The sequence below is a fragment of the Equus quagga genome, chromosome 10 (genome assembly GCF_021613505.1).
Source record: "Equus quagga isolate Etosha38 chromosome 10, UCLA_HA_Equagga_1.0, whole genome shotgun sequence".
In the NCBI taxonomy this organism is placed as follows: Eukaryota; Metazoa; Chordata; class Mammalia; order Perissodactyla; family Equidae; genus Equus; species Equus quagga.
The window spans coordinates 24,875,792-24,890,151 of record NC_060276.1 but is presented as its reverse complement, the minus strand read 5'-3'; the positions used below and the strand labels follow the sequence as shown (position 1 = coordinate 24,890,151).

Sequence of the window (14,360 nt, the reverse complement as noted above, 5' to 3'; positions counted from 1 at the left end):
AGCCCATCATCTCAGTGCTGTCCCTTAACCAGGTCACTCTCCTTTTTCATATTCTTCTGACGGGTGAGCTCACACCAGTTACTGTGGGTTACGGCAGCGGCATGAGCATACACTTCATTCTGACGTTTTTGGTCAGATGCTTTCATATAACAGATCAGTTTATAATGCTATCCCTTTAGTTACTGTTGTTTCTCCTGCCCCAAATGCCTTTTCCCTGTCTGTATACCTAGTCTTATTCCCCACTCCACCCCCAATTCCCTAAATCCATCTTGTGAACTCATCCTTCAAGGCTCAGCTCAGAGATCACTTCTTTGAAGTTTTACCCAATACTCATAGCAGAGTTCGGAGCTCCCTCTTCTCTCTCCTGACTGTTAGAGCATTTGTAGCATTATTTTGGAACTGTTTTCTGTCTTGCCCATTAGACAAGCTTCTTAAAGGCGGGTGCTGTATTTTTTTTTTAATTTCTGATATGTTCCATGTTTGAGCGTAGAGCTTTGATTATGCCCAGGAAGTTGCCTTTTAAGAAAAAGATTAAATAATCCTTTCCCCCACCCCTAGCCAGGGAAACCTTTCTGAAGCACAAATCTGACCATCTCCAGGTTAAATCCCTTCATTGGCTCCCAGGGCCCTTGGGATCGAGTCCAGACTCCTTTCCATGGGTTGCCAAGTCTTTCACCATCGGGCTCCTGCTAACTTTCTATAGCCTCATCGCATGCTATTTCCCCCTCAGATTCTATATCCAAGCCGTAACCTGTGCACTTGCAGGTCTAGTTCTGTTTCTCCTCATGGAGTCTGCTCATGCCATTTTCTCTGCCCAGAGCCCTCTTCTCCCACTGTCCCTGTTCCCCAAGACCTTCTCCTTCTCCTAGTTAACTCCTACTCATCCTTTGGGATCCAGTTTAGGTATAATTTCCTCCAGGAGGCCTTCCCTTTATGTGTGTGTGTACACATATACTTGCACAGACTTACTCCCTTCCTGTGTTCTTCATAACACATTGTAATTACCTTTATCCTCACGCTGTATTATAATTTCCTGTCTACTTGTGTTCCTTGTCTATGAACACTTGAGGGCCTGGGGTCTATATATTTGTTAATTGTTCTATCTCTAGTGCCTAGAACCTAATTAAGTGTTCAGTAAGTACTTGTTGAATAAAATTAAAGCACTATTTCCCAACCTTGTTTTCAGAATAGTGTTCCCTGGGATGTTAAAAGGGGTGCCACGAGAAAGGAGTTCTGTAGTTAAATAGGGAAATGCATTGTGAATTTCTAAGAGAGGTTGTACACCATATTATACTGCCCTGAACTTGATAGCAGGGGTTCCCAAATGCCCGTGTGCTCAACCCCAGAAATTTCAGATTCATTGAATGGGGCCCAGAAATCTATTGTTTAAAAAAAAAATGCCTCGAGTGATTCTCAGGTTAGGCCAGATTTGGAAAGCACTGGTATACAGTGATTGCAAAGATGGTGAAAACGTGATGTGTTTGGAACGGTGCCTAGCACACAGCAGTAAGTGCTGTGTTACTGGGAACTGCTGCTGCTGCTGTTACGGTTCTGTATGACCACAAAACACATTTTTGTGGCATATTTGTTAACATTTCACAAAACCTAGTTTGGGAAAGGCTAAATTAAGCAAGTACTTCAGTGCCACCTATATACCGATGACACTCAAATGTCTATTTCTAGCCCTGACTTCCCCTGACCTCAAGACTTGACTCTCCAGTTGCCTACTGGACATTTTTATGTGGATGCCCTACAGACACTTCAAAAGCATCTTGAAAATCCCAAACCTGTACCTCCTTTTGTATTTCTTACTGGCATCACCATCCCCTTGTCAGCCATGCTAGAAATCTTGAAATCAACTTTATTTTCTCTTTCTTCCTCACCCCTCACATCCAGTCAGTCACCAAGTCCTACCTGTCCCACTTGAGAAGTGTCCCTCAAATCCATTCCTGAAATAGGCCATGCCCTTTCCATATGCTGTTTTTTTTTACCTAACCCTTGCTTCTCTGCCTGGCAAATCGCTGGCCATGTTTAAATGTCACTCCTCCACTTTCCCCCCGCCCCCTCCAGCAGCCGCCAAACTGTGAAGCCCTCCCCAACTAGTCTGAACAGAAGAACTTGTTCTTTCGTCTTGTCCCAGAGCGCTTTGTACGTAACTTTATGATAGCACTTAGCGCTTTGTACTTTGTGCTTACCTCCATAGCCTCAGCTCACATCCTTCTCTCCCACTAGTGTGCAAGCTACTTAAAAGCAGATGCCACGTGTGAGTGAGTCATCCTCTGCCAACACTTGATTAATGCCCGACACACAGTAGGGTTCAAATTATGTCAGTGAATTTCGACAGGTAAGAAAGTCTAAAATTAACACATTTCTTTTCTCTTTGTGCAGAGATTAGTGCTGAAGAGCAGCTAAGGCTCCTGCAAGAGGAGAAGCTTTGCAAAATCTGCATGGATAGAAATATTGCTGTAGTTTTTATTCCTTGTGGACATCTGGTCACTTGTAAACAATGTGCTGAAGCAGTTGACAAATGTCCCATGTGCAACACAGTCATTACTTTCAAGCAAAAAATTTTTATGTCTTAATCTAACTCTACAGTAGGCGTGTTATGTTCTTATGACCCTGATTGAATGTGTGATGTGAACTGACTTTAAGTAATCAGCATTGAATTCCATTAGCATTTGCTACCAAGTAGAAAAAAGTATAAACTGCAGTGTTATAGATGGCAATCTAAAATTTGAATTTCTGGATTTTTCAGGATATTAGCTGTGTTATCTATCCTTTTTTTTTTTTTACTGTTATTTAATTGAAACTCTAGACTAAGGAGCATCCTGTTATAACTGATCACAATGTGTATTTGTCGTAGACTCACTTAGTTTCTACGTGTCAATGGATTAATGAACTGAATTTTTCATTCTTTTCAGATAGGCTTAACAAATGGAGCATTCTGTTTAAATGTGGAGATTAGAGTTAATCTCCCCAATCATATAATTTGTTTTGTGTGAAAAAGGAATGAACTGTTCCACACTGGTGAAAAGATAGAGATTATTTTTAGATGTTTGTCTTTGTGTTTTAGGATTCTGTCCATTTTCTTTTAAAATTATACACATGTACTGGGTAGATGATTTTTTAAAAAATGATTTTGCCATTGCTAAAAGGATGTTTAATGATAGAATACCATCTAGCCTACATGTACTGATACAGAAAGATTTCAAAGATATGTTAAGTATAAAATGCAAGTGGCAAAACACTATGTATAGAATGAGCCAAATGAAGGCATGTGTGTTTTGTGTGTGTATGTATAGGACAAAAGATTTGGAAAGATATGCTCCAAACTGTTAAATGTGGTTTCTTTTGGGGGGGGGGGATGGGTCCCAGTGGGGGTTTACAGGGGCCTTTCACTTTCTGGTTTTTTTTTTTTCATTTTATTCTGTTTGAATTTTTTGTAAGTATGTATTACTTTTGTAATCAGAATTTTTAGAAAGTGTTGTACTGATTTAAAGGCTTAGGCATGTTCAAACGCCTGCAAAACTACTTATTGCTCAGCTTTAGTTTTTCTAATCCAAGAAGGCAGGGCAGTTAACCTTTTTGGTGCCAATGTGAAATTTAAATGTTTATATGTTTTTCCTGCTTTGTGGATGAAAAATATTTCTGAGTGGTAGTTTTCTGACAGGTAGACCATGTCTTCTTCTCTTGTTTCAAAATAAATATTCCTGATTTTGTAAAATGAAATATAAAATATGTCTCAGATCTTCCAATTAATTAGTAAGGATTCATCTTTAATCCTTGCTAGTTTAAGCCTGCCTAAGTCACTTTACTAAAAGATCTTTGTTAACCCAGTATTTTAAACATCTGTCCGCTTACGTAGGTGAAAGTAGACGCGTGTTTGTACACTGCTCGTAGTTCTAGTGACGGCTTTCCATGTTGAGATTCTCATATCGTCTCATGTCTTAAAGTTTCGTGTGAGTTTTTACCGTTAGGATGATTAAGATGTATATAGGACAAAATACTGAGTCTTTCCTCCACCTAAATGTTTTTGTTTTCTTGACTAGTATTAGTAAGAGAGAACTTCTGAAATAAATGTTCTCTCAAGATCCTTACAAACCTCTTGGAAATTATAAAATATTGCCAAGAAAAGAAGAATAGTTGTTTGAATATTAAAGAGAAAATAAAACTTAAGAATCAATATAGATAAAAAATGGAAGTTGAAAAATGCTTCATAGAACACCCAAGCTTTACGGTACAAGATTCTCACACGACCTGTTGTAGCAGTGAGTGAGACACTTTACTGCAGAGAAAAGTTTGAGAGTAAAACTGTAAAAATTATATTTTCGCTGTATTTTCTAAGAGAAAGAGTATTGTCATGTTCTCCTAATCTCTGTTGATTACTACTTTAAGTGATATTCATTTAAAGCCTTGCAAATTTAAATGAGAGGTTTTTAAATTAAATAATGGCTGCCCTGTTGTTGTTTTACTGTGTAAATCCTCAGTTCTTTACCTTTGCACTGTGTTCCACTTAGATTTAGTCATAGATTCATTGTTACATTTTACATGTTTAGTCTAAGCTTTAAATTTAAATTACAAGGGGAGAAAAGTGTTAAAGTTTTTAAAATGTGTTTTCCAGGACACGCCAGCTCCAAGTGAGGGAGGCAGTTCGATCTAGTTGTTGGCCGAGGACTGAATTGTTTTAACATAAGGCTTTTCCTGTTCTGGGAGCCTCAGTTCATTAAAACTTTTGAAGAACTTGCATGTTTAGAGTTAAGCAAGACTTTTTTTCTCCCCATGAGTTGTGAAATTTAGTGCATGAGGCTGATGTGGCTAACAAGTTTATTTTAAGAATTGTTTAGAAATGCTCTTGCTTCAGGTCCTTAAATCACTCAGCACTCCAACTTCTAATCAAATTTTTTAAGACTTAGCAATGTTTGTCTGTGTTCGCACTATAAAAAGCACTGGATCCTTCCCACGTAATTGTGCAAAAAGTAATCACTTGCAAGGTCAGACAGAAGTAGAACCAGATCCAAATCTCTGCCTCTCCCCTTCCCAAAATAGTTGCAGTATCTACATATAGACATTCCTTTTCTGTGTAAAGTGCACTCTAAGATTTCAAAGTCACCACCTATTTTACTACATTTTAGTCACGTGAAGGGTCAAATTGTTTTGTAATAGTTATCTTTATTCGGAAGAATTTGGTGTCCTTGTGTTAATTTTTGAGAAATGGGTTTAATGTTTATAAGATAAATTCCAGTTTATTAGTGAAGGGCTGTATATTGCCTTTCTTGATAGATTTTTCCCCCTTCAGTTAGGGGCAAAGATGGGGCAGGGTGGATGTGGTGAGTGTATATAATGTGATTTGGCCCTGTGTATTATGATCTTTTGTTGTTATTTAAATTTTGGTAGGTTTTTTCCTCTTTTCGTTTTAGTGGATAAAATTTGTAGTTTGAATTCTGAATGGAGACTACCACCACGGCATTACTTGCGTGTATTGTACCATTTTAGACACAAATCAGTGTTTTCTGATTAGCCAGGTATTGAATGGAGAAGAGGGATGGAGTGGTGGGAGAAATGGGATGTGTCGTGTATCATTTCCATTAGAAGTTATGAGAGTTCAAGGAGACCATGTATGTAAAATACTTGCTATAAATGTTAATTCCCTAACACTCTTTTACCCTCCATGGGTCTACCTTGATTTTGGAAATTTGGGCTAAGACTTAGGGGATAACTCTTTCAGTGACTCTTACTCATCCTTTTTGGTGTTTCTCATAGTTAAGATGTAAACTGCAATAAATGGATAGGTCAAGCCCTTAAATGTGTTTAAATTCCTTTTTTAAAAACTTGAAAAAATTATTCTTATCAAGTTTAGTTGAGCTTTCCTAATAGAAACAATTGACTTATTCCTACGTTTATAATTGCTTTCAATTTGACTCTTAGACACTTATTAGCACAGTGTGAATTTTATTTGCGGCATAATGGAATCATAGGGTCTCAGAGCTAGAAGTGACCTTAGAGAGTATCTAATTCATCCCCCTCCTTTTTCAGATGAGGCAACTGAGGCTCCGAGGTGAAGTGATTTGTTCAAAGCTGTGTAGCTAGTTAGTGGCACCCCATATTGGGACATGGTTTGAAGGTGAAAAACTTGAGCTCTCTCCTGGGAGGTCTCAAATGTTTATTTTTTTCAACTATTCTTTCCCCTATGCCATGGATTTCACTACATATTAAATGACACTTTATAAGTAATACAGTAGGACAATCTTAAATCCATATATCTTCAAATTGTACAATACTACATTAATGTTTGGGTGGTAAGATTCTATTTTGAAGTCTAAAGTTTGCAGGTATGCATATAGATTTTTTGGCATTTACTAGATCCTTATTGTATATCATTAATGTAACATTTAAAATTACTATATAAGTATATTTTGTCATTTTGTCTATACTTAGTAACAAATATGCATTTTTGATTTGATGTAACAAAGGCTTTAATGTAATTTCTGTTAGAAAATTTTGCATTTTTCATATTACTGTTATACTTTATCTAACCTGACAGAATGGCTGATTTTTATGTCATTGTAGTAGTGTTGTGAATAATTGTGTGAAATGTTTTCAGATAGACTACTATATTTGTGAATATAATTTTACGGCTTTTTTCATTTAGTAGAAATCTTTCCATCAGTATGGAAAACTAAGAAAACTGCTTTCTACTGTATAATCTGGCAGTCATCATAGATTAAAGCTTATTTTTCTGTGAATAAAACTTATTCAATAAAGTACTATTCTTTAAAATGATATCTTATTACTTTGTATTTGTTTCACTTTCCCAGAAAAAATAAAATAGCCCTCTTGAAATACTAAAACGTAACCTCCTACATATATCTTACGCCGTGGAGCCAGGCATAAAGTACACATCAAGTCATTTAAAAAAAAAAAAGACATCTGTCTTCACATTAACTTATAGAATTCTGTAAGTGTGTGAAAAGTCAAGTTTTAAAATGTATAAAAATATGAACCATAGTAACACCCTCCTTCCCACAAAGATCGGCCTGGTTGTCCCAAGAGATACTATAGTCACCATAACAAAGCTTGAACAAGCAAGGGAGGGACCTAAAAGCCACTGCCCCTTTGAGGCAGACAGCAGAGAAGGATTTTTGTGAGTCGAGAGGCAGCTGCCCAGAGAGTATCCAAAGCTGCAAGCAATCTGGTGGGATAAAGACTGAGGAAATAAAGGATCCTTAAAGGAAGAGCGAAATTAGAAGTAGGTATTTCAAGTGACCATTTTCCCTACCCCTTCCTGCCTACTTCCCAAATGGAGAGCTGTGTTTCAGGCCTAGTCTGCATAGTTACTGCTGATTGACTCCTTCACTATGTTATCACTGTTACCCGAGTTATACCGTAAGAACCTTGTTTTAAATGCAGCCCACATTTTCTCCTGCATTCTCAAGTATACTTTCAATGAATATTGATGAAGATGTGGATTTTCAAAGCTGTTACAGAAATTTTCAGATTTACACAGAAGTAGAAGGAAAGTATAATGAACCCCATGGTTCATCATTCAGCTTCAACAGGTTATCAACATTTTGCCAATCTTGTTTCCTCCAGGACTCCCCCTCCCTTTTTTTTGCTGGCATATTCTAGAGCAAATCTAGACCTGTCGTTTCTCCTGTGATTACCTCATTATGTACCTACACAAGATAAGGACTTTTTTTTACATAAATGTGTGAATTTTTAAGTTACCACTATTATTGCTGAATTGTAATGAACATCTAAAGAATTAAAATCAACTTTATTCCCTCTTTTCCCATATTTGAGAATTAAGGTAAACACCCTCAAAACTGATATTATCATTTTTTTTTGAGCAAGATTAGCCCTGAGTTGAAATCTGCAAATCCTCCCATTTTTCCTGAGGAAGCCTGGCCCTGAGCTCACATCCATGCCCATCTTCCTCCACTTTATATGTGGGACGCCTACCACAGCATGGCTTGCCAAGTGGTGCCATGTCTGCACCCGGGATCTGAACCGGTGAACCCTCGGCTGCTGAAGCGGAACGTGTGCACTTAACCCTGCACCACCGGGCTGGCCCTAATATTACCATTTTTAAAATACTTTTAGACCACATTCTCACTATTTCAGTTGTAGTTTGCTTATCGATTGTAGAAGAAATGTGGTACTTATTAAAAGTTAAGCTAACTGCGTGGTGTATGAATACCTAATTGTTCTTTTTTTTTCTTTTAATTTTGTGTGTGTGTGTGTGTGTGCGAGGAAGATTGGCCCTGAGCTAACATCTGTTGCGAATCTTCCCCTTTTTGCTTGAAGAAGATTGTCCCTGAGCTAACGTCTCTGCCAATCCTCTCTATTTTGTATGTGGGACACCACCAGAGCATGGCTTGATGAGTGGTGTGTAGGTCCACGCCTGGGATCCAAACCCACAAACCCCAGGCCACTGAAGCGGAGCACCAGTGTGTGAACTTAACCACTGATAGCATGGGGCTGGCCGGCCCCACCTAGTGGTTCTCAGAGTGTGGTCTCCAGACCAATAGCATCTGCACCACCTGGGAACTTGTTAGAAATGCAAATTATTGGGCCGCACCTCAAACCTACTGAATCAGAAACTCGGGTATGACCCAGCAATCTGTGTTTTAACAAGCCCTCTAGGTGGTTCTGATGGAGCTAAGGTTTGAAAACCACTAACATGGAACAGGATCTGCACCCAGAAAAAACGAAATGGCTGAAACCTGTAAAGCAAATTGTAGCTCTCTGTAAATAACTGTCCTCCTCACCTTTCTTTTCCTCATAACTCATTGCTGATCCAGTCCTGTATTTTCTTCTGTTACCAAAATGCGAAGGCATAAAATGCAACATCTTGAAAGTCCCTTCTGATTCTACTTTCCAACAAAACTTTCTTGTATACAGTACTCTGAATTTTGTAATGAGACTCAATCTTCAGCCCTTCCACTGCTAAGTTCAGAGTAGCCCCACAGCTCAGTGCCGTTAAACTATCCTCCAATCAAGCAATGAAAGAGTTAAGTTATTTGAAGACTCACTCACTAGTGCCAGTGCGGCAGCTATCAGTTGAAATTGTACAGAACAGACCTGCACTTCTAGAAAGAGCCAAAGCTTCAGTGAAATGTGGGCGGTTAATCTACGATGACAGAATTTAAGAGTTGGAAGGGGTCAGTCTGTAATTCATAATAACTAGCAGTTCTGGATTATTTTTCAGGTCTGAAATTTTTAAAGTAACTGTGGCACAAAAGAACCAAGAAAGCTCGCTTAGGTCTCTAAAGGCCTTCAGAGTTGCATAAATCCACCCTCATAGGTCAATATTGGTCTCTAACTAACCAAACTAAAAATCTTAAGGTAGGTAAGGCTAGATGAAAATTAGTAGACTTAGTTTTCTTTTCTTTTCCCCCAAACCACTAATTTGCTTATAACAAATACTTCCATAACCTAGCCATTTGGCTTTGTATAGATTTGGTCTGCTTATCGTTTTTTTTTTAAAGATTTTTTTTTTCCTTTTTCTCCCCAAAGCCCCCCAGTGCGTAGTTGTATATTCTTAGTTGTGGGTCCTTCTAGTTGTGGCATGTGGGATGCTGCCTCAGCGTGGTTTGATGAGTGGTACCATGTCTGCACCCAGGATTTGAACCAACGAAACGCTGGGCCGCCTGCAGCGGAGCGCGAGAACTTAACCACTCGGCCACGGGGCCAGCCCCAGGTCTGCTTATAGTTTTGTTCCCAATCTTAATCTGTTTAATTGGAGATTTCAAGGCCCTATATGCACTATAATTAATGATGACAGCATAAGAAATCTTTTGTATGGGCCTGTACTTGTTAACTTTAGGCTTATGAATAAATATTAGAAGAATACTAGTTCAAAACATGTAAAGAATAAGAACCCAAAAGGAACCAAACTTCATTTCCCCGTTTTACTTTCCCAGAATTTAAATTTGCAAAATAAACAAGACTAGATTATAATTAATTGAGGTAATAGTATTTAAACAATGATCTTGCTTCAAAATCTAATTCTCGTTTCAATAAACTTCACTGTTTCAAAAATATATTTTACATACAAAATTATGTCCATTCGTTACATAAACTTTTGAGAGTTAAGTCTGTGCATTGTGTTTCTTTAGCTTTATTCGGTTACTAGGTACTAGGGATTTCTTTTTAATTCCATTGGCTTATATAAGGGGCTTTGCATCTTTGGCTAAAGCATCAAAAATGTATTTTCTCATTAAATATTGGAATTTTGTTTGGCAGAGATTAGGCTCTACTTCTGCCAGATGACTGACAATTGTACTAGGGAAAAAGAACACACAAGTATGTTCATGAACACTTGCCGATATTTCCAAGGAACTCGTGTTAGAAACAAAAGACGCTAAATCTCCTCCCATAAAATTAATCTGGAGAAAAACTTGCTAAACATCATTTTATTTTTCATGAAACAAACATTGCTCATGGATTTCCTAGTAAAAATTTAACAAAGGCCTGGGTTAATCATTAAGAGACTAGCCTAACTCATCTGGAAAATCTTGTTTTTCTTGCAACTAGATTTTTTTATTTGTTTGTTATTTGATTACTAAAAAGAATGTACTCTGCTGTACTTATGCTTTTCTGGGTTTTCTACTGTAAACTTCGGATACATTATATTTTCATGTGATCTATAAGAATTAAGCAAAAAGACATTTTACATACGAGTTGTAAATCAATATTTGGTCAGTTATACAAAATGAAATGTAACAAAAATATTAACACATTGGGATAATAATCCCTACTCCGCCTGCCTCAGAGGACTGTTGCAAGGATCACATGAATAAATGTACATGAAAGAGCTTCAGAAACTATAAACCTGTATGAGCCCAAGGAATCATTCCTCTAATTAGAGTGTACTGGGCTAATTATGGGTTAGTTTCACACGAAACGAAATAGTCATGGACCAGTGTCTGATTAATCAGGGATATATAGTGATAAAATTCTTTTATGCAGTTTCTTAGCCACTTCCATGACTCAAAAACCTTTACATACATGATCTCTTTGTCTTCCAGTCTCTACACGGTTACTCCTTGTGTTTAAATCAGAAGCACATGGGTAATGGCACAGAGGTAATTGGAGAAATTGTTGCTGTGTACAGTTGTGGAAATTGTGTTCATGAACCCTGCCTTTCAAGTGGCCCTCCAATAGATTTACTTGGGCAGTCAGGTCAGCTCTGTTTTCTAACATGTGAAAATAAGAATATATAAAACAGATGAATTTAGGAACGATAAAATAATTGGTCTGGTACCCCTGCACTATGCCATTGTGTCTCTCATTCATTATATTCCTAGCATCTCTGTAATTTACAGCTGAGGAACCCCAGACATAGAGGTTATGTGATTCACCTAAATCATATGGTGAGTCACCAGTCAAGCTGTTCTTATAGGCAGTGAAAATGTTTCTAGCTAATTTTTGGCATGAATTAGCTAAATTGGCTGCCTCACCGTCTGAACTTAGAATATGTATGTCCAAATCCAGGCTCTTTTTTGGACGACAAGACCTGGCTGGCCATACGATACCAAACCACAAAACCAAATAGAAGTAATAAATAGGTATATGTGGTCCTTAGCATGTCTATTCAACTAGAATTGAAAAATTAAAGTCATTCTGAAAAACCAAAATTTATAACTATGTTCCTGATCTCAGGAATTTGGAAACGGGAAAGGGAACTTTTCACTACATCACCGAGGCAAACCTTGGAGGTCAGGAACCGTGTCTCCCTAAGCACTGTTTCCAATGACTAGCAAGCTGCTTAGTCCATTAATAAGCACTCAGTTAATTTTTTCAGTACACAGATGTATGAGTGATGGAATGAATGAACACATTAGTAAATGAACGGAATGGGAAAACCTCATCTAAAAGGTAGGCATTGACAAATACTGATTTTCTACAAATTTCATTCTTTTTTATAAGCAAACGTTAAACACCTATGTGCCAGGCTCTATGCTAGATGCTAGGGAGTCCGTTCTGTCATAGAGCACTGAAGGGCAATAGAAATGGGATCTAATTCAAAGTGTTGGGGAGAGGGTCTCAGAAAGTTTTCAGGAAGAGGAAGCCTTTGGAGTAGTCAAGAAAGTGGAGGAAAGGAGTTCTGCCTAGGAGAGAATCAGGTACAGAGCTCAGAATCAAGCAAATCTGGTACATCTGCAGAACTGAAAATGGAGGTTCTGGAAGAGAGGTCCAAAGGCATTGACTGAGAATCCTCCAGGGCTCTTTATGTGCACTAGGCCCCCTTGGGTACACATTTAGGATAAATTTGGTCTCTCTTTCCCCCTACAGATTAGAGAAATTCAAGCTTGTAGGATGGGTTTTGAATTTCTGAGCAGGAAACTAGTAAGTTATTTTCTAAAGCAGGTTTTGTGAGGTATGGTGCGAGATAAGGGAAAGGATGTTCATTTACCAGGTAACCATCACCTGTTCTAAGCCTTTGCTGGGGCTGAATGGAATATACGAGTCTCACATAGGTTCCTTTTTATTTGAAATCTATATTCAAATTAAGCCACCTTGTTCTCTTTTTTTTTTTTTGAGGAAGATTAGCCCTGAGCTAACATCCACTGCCAATCCTCCTCTTTTCGCTGAGGAAGACTGGCCCTGAGCTAACATCCATGCCCATCTTCCTCTACTTTATATGTGGGATGCCTACCACAGCATGGCGTGCCAAGTGGTGCCATGTCTGAACCCGGGATTCGAACTGGTGAACCCCGGGCTGCTGAATTGGAACGTGTGCACTTAACAGCTGCACCACCTGGCCGGCCCCCTAAGCCACCTTGTTTAATCAATTTAATGAAACCTTGTTTCACTTCATTATTGGCCTCAACCAACGTCTCTTAATCCTATTAAGTCATACCAACAGTGTGTATTAAGTGCTTGCAGTGTACTCAGAAATTCTGGGAGGTGGTGAGAGAAGAAAATAAGACCCAGGCTGGGCCCTCCTGGAGTTTACAGTCTCGTTAGCAGAAAGAGATTTACGCTCATCATTCACAAGTATTCTTCCCCTATTCCAAACAGTGCAAGGGCCGCTGGTAAGCACTGTGTTGTTTAACTCAAAAAATCAAAGGAACAAAAGAGTATAAATACAGTGTGATACAGTGCTAGACTGTGTAGTATAGATTCATTATTACAGGAACACAGAAGGAAAAATGAGGGTGTGGCCTGATAATTGGAGTAGATTTCGTGAAAGTGGTGCAACCAAAGCTAAAGGATCTGAGATTGTTGAAGGCTGTTCCAGCTACTAAAACTTTATAATTGTATATGACATTGTTGTTGTTGTTTTGTTTTGTTTCCTATGCAGGGTTAATGATGGAGGACAAAAGGACCCATTTGGACTGTTATGCTATAGGCTGATATGCGTGTTCTGGAATGTGTCTTGAATAATATTTTAATATATTTCCTACACATTCCATTAAATAATAACTCTTTGAACAGCATCCCATCTTAAAAGAAATTCAGCCTCCCTGGCTTCCAAACAAAAAAATAGAAGCCAAAATTCACTCAAAGCACTGCTCAAGCATTCCTTCTTCATTTGGAAATGGTCGATTAATTCAAATGACAAATCAGGAATAGGAACCACTCAGCAGGTGATTCACGGTTTGATTGAAGGGACCTGGTAAGCTTTCTGTCCCAATTTCTTCATCTTTCTGGAGAAAATAATGGTCTCACAGAGGTGTTATGAAAAATAATTAAAGTTGGTAATATGCTTTGAGATCCACGGATGACCGGTGCTTTCAAAGTGCGTAATTACACACTGCAGTGAGTTCCTCAGACCGGCTTCCTCCACTCACTCTTTAATAGGTATTCAAAATGACACAGCTCAGGTAGGTTTTCCTTGGTCTCAAGTTACTACTACATTCTTTAGCCGCTGATACCAGTTGCCTTTAAAATAGAATGCAGCCCACAGTAGTAGTAAGAACCACTAATCCTTTGGCTTTAGGGTGCTTAAAGTCTTTCCTTTTGGGGAGTTTAGTTTTCCAGATCACTCTTTACCTTCATTTCTCAATTCTTCCACTTCAGTTGGCTCACTCATCCACTCTCTGATGACAATTCTAAAAGATTTGTAAAAGATCAGCTCAGTAGCTTCACCGAAACCTAACAGGAGGCCCTTCCGTAGCTTTGCTTAATACTTGGTAATTTCTCCTTTGTTGTTCTTATTCCTCTTCTTTCCCTCCTCCCCTCGCCCCCATTTTAATTGGCCTGTTGGAAACACACAGCAGGTGAAATTCTTTAGATGACTCCACAGCAAGAGAAGGAAAGAGATGCTGAAATCCAAATGTTGAGTTGTTCAGTGGGGGGAGGAAAAGGGCTGGGATTGGCCAAACAGAAAACAAGAGGGGAGATGCGAGCAA

The 14,360-nt window shown here is 38.5% G+C and overlaps 1 protein-coding gene across 5 annotated transcripts in view; it reads left to right on the top strand.

Moving 5' to 3' along the window:
- XIAP (X-linked inhibitor of apoptosis) overlaps positions 1 to 6,780 on the top strand; it is a 41,167-nt gene extending 34,387 nt beyond the window's left edge. For all 5 annotated transcript variants that reach the window (XM_046672931.1, XM_046672932.1, XM_046672929.1 and 2 more), the window contains one exon: positions 2,389 to 6,780. In XM_046672931.1, the coding sequence (XP_046528887.1) occupies positions 2,389 to 2,582 (194 nt within the window). In that variant the 3' untranslated portion in view covers positions 2,583 to 6,780. The remainder of the gene's footprint in view (positions 1 to 2,388) is intronic.
- The last annotated feature ends 7,580 nt before the right edge of the window (positions 6,781 to 14,360 follow it).